Source organism: Nematolebias whitei, chromosome 1 (genome assembly GCF_014905685.2).
Source record: "Nematolebias whitei isolate Nwh7 chromosome 1, NemWhi1, whole genome shotgun sequence".
Lineage (NCBI taxonomy): Eukaryota > Metazoa > Chordata > Actinopteri > Cyprinodontiformes > Rivulidae > Nematolebias > Nematolebias whitei.
The window spans coordinates 41994654-41999714 of NC_056498.1; the positions used below are offsets into that span (position 1 = coordinate 41994654).

General features: G+C 43.4%; 2 protein-coding genes across 2 annotated transcripts in view; both read left to right on the top strand.

Moving 5' to 3' along the window:
• The window catches only part of si:ch73-265d7.2 (C-type natriuretic peptide 2), a 6977-nt gene extending 6066 nt beyond the window's left edge, over positions 1-911 (top strand). Inside the window, exon 5 of the mRNA XM_037683455.1 lies at positions 517-911. Within this exon, the coding sequence (XP_037539383.1) occupies positions 517-822 (306 nt within the window). The 3' untranslated portion in view covers positions 823-911. The remainder of the gene's footprint in view (positions 1-516) is intronic.
• A 3340-nt stretch (positions 912-4251) lies between these two features.
• Positions 4252-5061, top strand: part of zgc:85858 (uncharacterized protein LOC405879 homolog) — a gene marked incomplete at its 5' end in the record, with an annotated part of 4286 nt that continues 3476 nt past the window's right edge. The window contains 1 exon segment of the mRNA XM_037677439.1: positions 4252-4525. Within this exon segment, the coding sequence (XP_037533367.1) occupies positions 4442-4525 (84 nt within the window).

Below are 5061 nucleotides of genomic sequence, written 5' to 3' on the forward strand. Positions count from 1 at the left end.
ATCATCACCATCATCATCATCGTCATCATCGTATTGATCATCTTCATCAAGAAATGATTGATTGACAGGTGAGGGAAGTTGTTGATGACCCACATGTGGTCCGGTTCAGGTCTGACTCCAGTTCTCGTGCTGCTGCATCTGGACATCATTTAGAACGTGCAGAGACACTGTCCTACCTGCAGGACATACCTGCAGCTATTTACATGTTTCAGTGGAGGCGTGTCAGGGGGCGGGGCCTCAGCTCACGGTCATCAGCTGTAGCAGAAACGTGCACGGTTTGATAAATCTGAATATTTGAACACACCCTGTTTCCTCTTTTTGTCCCTACACCAACTTTCAGTGTGAAATCTGAGGACTGTGGTAGATGAGGTCCTAGGAGATACTCACATTTACGTTTTTAATTTGAGGCACCTGAAGTACACACCAGTTCATTCAACAGGAATCAAAGTAATCAGAATAAATCAAAGTAATCAGAGTAAATCAGAGGTAATCACCTGACCTGATCTGACCCCACAGGTTCTACAATCTCTCTTCGGCTCTCGCCTCGCTGCTCTCATCATGGCCCCGCCCACTCCCGATGACATCACAGAGGCCTCTGCAGTTGAGCCGACGGCCACGCCTCCTTCTGAACGATGGACCCTGAGGCAGAACGACTCCAGCGGATTGGTCGACAGGCAGGGGGCGGTGCCTCAACTCCTACTGGACTTTCTGCAGCGGCAGACCAAGACTGGGAGGCGGAGCAGGAAGTCCATGTTCGGGGGGAGAGGATGCTTCGGGATGAAGCTGGACCGGATCGGGTCCATTAGCGGCCTAGGCTGTTAAAGGTGTGGTTACTATTCGCCGTGTCCCAGATACCGCCATCTTTGTTTAGCTCAAAGCATTGTGGTCCTGTTTGGGGACACCCTGGACCGGTCTCAGTCCATCCCAGGGACATCTGGACAGGTCTGCAGTCCATCACAGAGACACCTAGGGACAATTTAGAGTTACCATCAGTCTAACATGCATGTTTTTGGTCTGTGGGAGGAAACCGGAGCACCTGGAGAAAACCCACGCAGCACAGAGAGAACATGCAAACTCCACCCAGAAAGGCCCTAGGGCCGGGATTTGATCTGGCAACCTTCTTGCTGAGAGGCAGCAGCTCTACCCACTGATCCACCATGCCGCCTGACCATTTAATGTTTATGTCAAATGTGATGTGAGGCGAAAAAAGACGTTTGTGCTCCGGTAGGCCTGATTGTAAACAGGCCGGTTCTGTTGGACCTCAGTCCGGACTTCACGAGCTCAGAACAGCTCCTGACAGAACGTCATGTGTCACATTAGAAACAGGTCCATCACAAACCAAGAAAAGCTCTTTAAGCTGCACAACACTCCAAGCTCTAAAGTTGATGATCTGTCCATCTTTGACTTCGCTGTCGGTTGCCCCCGAACAATCCCACAAACCACTGCACGCCGTATTCAGTAGGCGGAGCTAAATAAAGATGGCGGTATCCTCAGATCAGCTCATGGTGACCTCACAGAGTGCGAGGTTGTTCCTTGAACCTTGTGACCTCTGACCTCCAGGATCAGACTTCCTGTTGTTACTGAGGAACCTGCTGTAGAAACGAAGACTGTCCAGTCTGACCTTTGACCCCTGGCTTTACTCCAGCCAGCAGGAATGTGTGTGTGTGCGTGCGTGCGTGCGTGCATGTGCGTGTGCGTGTTGACGGGTGCAGCTGCATTAACGTCTCTCCTGCTGCTTCTTGTGATTTGAAGAAACTTTAATGATTTTAAAATGAATCAAATTTCTTGCAGTAGATTAAATTCATGTAAATAAAGTGTCCACCTGATTTAACCAGTTTCACTTTCGTTCACTTAATAAAAATCACCTGTGAGTTCTGACTTGTAGAGTAAAGCTTGTGAGTTTTATTGTCATATAACTGTGGATATAAATGTTTAATGAAGCTGTTTCAAGTTGTTGACCGTAACGTCACAAACTCTAAAACAAGGGCTGAAGTTATTTATTGATCAGTGTTAATAAATAATCACATTTAAATTATTACATAATAATAAACTGAGAGCAGACATAAATAACAATGTTATATTTATTGTACATTTCATGCTTTTAGTGTTTTTCCCAACAAAAAAATAAAATCGTTGTTCTCCTTCTGACCGCTGGAGGGCGACAGCGAGCTGCTTTAGCTCCGCCTCTCCTCTGTCACGTGACTAGGGTTAGCGGGTTTCAGTACTGCCCTACTCTCCCACTATCATCCATTCCTCCGTGGTTATTTTCATTACCTAAAGTAAATCTTAGTTTACATCAGAAACTAAAAGAGAAACCAGAACAACGCCCGGTGTGGAGCATTGTCCAAAACTATTCTGAAGCACATTTCACTGATGATATTATTTTATTTACAGATGGATCTAAGGATCCTGAAACAGGGAGGGCAGGTTCAGCAGTTCACATCCCAAGGACATCTGTATAAAAAGAGAGCATCAGATCAGATATCAGTTTACTCAACAGAACTCTTAGTAATATTGTTGGCGTTGCAGTGGATAGAGGAGAAACATTGTTATTGCATCTCACAGCATTTCATCACTCAGTAGTATTGCAACAGGCAAATCAATCCGGAAAGATATCATCAATTAAATTTTTATTACAATGTATAGAATATAAATTAAAGGCACAAAAATTCAATTTCTTTGGGTTCCAGCACGTGTCACTGTGGAGGGAAATGAAACGGCAGACACGCTGGCTAAACAAGCAATCAAGAGAAAGTCCATAGAACTACAAGTCCCACTGCAAATCAGACATCAAACCATTCATCAATAAATATAACAAACAGGATGGCAAGAGCACTGGGATCTACAGGAAACAGGAAGACATTTACACAGCACACAAAAACACATTGGGTCAGGAAGGACAACAAAACGGAATAGAAACGTAGAAAATGTCCTCAGTCGGCTCAGAATAGGACACTCAGGTCTCAACTATACTCCACATAAAACAGGAAAACATCCAACAGGAGCTGCACACACTGCAGCCATCCAGAGACACGTGTACTGCTGCACTGCAGTGAATACAACACACAAAGAATCATTACTTCAGTCATTAACTAAGGAAAAACTCCAGAATGGGCGGTAGTTAATAATCACTTTAAAAGGTATAAAGACAACATAATAATATATACAGATGGATCTAAAGATCCAAAAAGTGGTAAGACTGGAGCAGCAATGAATATCCCACACTATAAAGTATTGCTTAAGAGGAGAACAGCTGATCATTTAGCTGTTTTTACAGTGGAACTATCATCAGTTATATTAGCCCTGGAGTGGTTGCTTGATCATGATATTGGGGTGGAAATCAATTTATGATAGCGTCAGATAGTCAAGCAGCATTATCAAGTATAAAATCTGGTAAATCTTGCAGAATGGATTTGTTAGTAAGAATACACCAAATATTAGTACATTTACGTAATAAGAGATACTTTATCCGATTTGTTTGGATTCCTGCTCACGTAGGTAAAGAAGGTAATGAGGAAGTGGATATTCTGGCAAAACAGGCGTTGAAATCAGAAATTGTTCATATAAATATTCCATTGAGTAAAAGTGAAGGAAAATCTATTATACAAAAATAAATTCTTAAAAGCTGGCAGGAGCAATGGGATAACAATGATAACAAAAGACATGAATGAACAAGAATGTGAGGGATAAAAAGGGTTTGAACGGAGGGCGAAAGGAGGAAGTAATTCTGACAAGACTTGGAATAGGGCATTCTGGGATTAATAGTTCTCTCTTACAAATAAGAAAGCATGAAAATGGTTCTGCGATCATTGTAGTCAGATGGAAACAGTGGAGCATGTTCTGCTAAAGTGTGAGAAATATTCAGAGGAACGTCAGCTGTTAAAGTTAAGCAGAAAGAATATAGGACTGGCTATGACCAATCTATTAGAAAACAAGTCAAACTATGTTAAAAAACAATTATTTAGGTTTTTAAATAACACAGGATTAATAAATCGTATTTAGAATTGTGTATTAAATTTATGAGTATACAGAGGCATGCATAAACTCACATACAGGTACATAAGAGAGGGTTAGGATATGAATTTATTCACATTGTTGAAAGGAGTTACATTTTCTCTGACGTACCTGAAGACCACACTCCAGTCCAGTAGGTGGCGGTAAATGCACCGTAAGATAGATGCCAACCGCCAATAAAAATCACAGAAGAAGAAGAAGAAGAAGAAGAAGAAGAAGAAGAAGAAGAAGGAGGAGAGTTAGCGGTTAGCTTACTGTCAGACGGAGACTGACGAGGTGATAGAAGGAAACGGGTCCACCTGAGATTCTCCTCCCGTGGGACGGTGTTCTCCGGTACCAGCCCGACCCGAACCCCCGTTCCCTTCCGTCTGACCCGGTTCTGCCCGGCTCCTCCGTCCGTCCCGGTCCTGACCGTTATAGCGGAAACATGTCGGCGGTGCAGCGGATGAAAGTGGCGAATGAACGGCACAGCAAGACGATCACACAGCGGGGACACGTCCAGAAAACATCGGTGCGTGTACACTCCAGTACCAGAATGAGAATATATCTTTATTTTAAATTAAAATTGAACGCAACAGGAAGATGTTACAGCTGCAGCGAGAGGCTAACGTCTGTTAGCTGCAGGCTAATGTGTCAGGAGGAAGTCTGACTGATTCCCTAAAAAAACCATCCGGTTTTATTTGATCATCATTTCCACAAAGTTTTACAAGTTAAAATAGTGTTTCTGATATTTTCTAAGACGATTAAACTTGATGTTCAGTTCGGCTCGTACTAAAGGTTCTGCTGTTGGTTTGTTTGGGCTGATTTTACCGTTATATGGGCTTCTTCTTCTTCTTTCGGCTTTTCCCTCTTCAGATGTCTCCACAGCGAGTCCTCCTCCATCTCACTCTGTCCTCTGTGTCCGATGTCCTCACTCCATGTCCTCTCTAACTGCATCCATATGTCTCCTCATTGTCTTTTTCCTGGCAGCTGCATTTCTAACATCCTTCTACCAATATACCCACTGTCCCTCCTCTGGACATGTCCAAACCACTGTCCCTCCTCTGG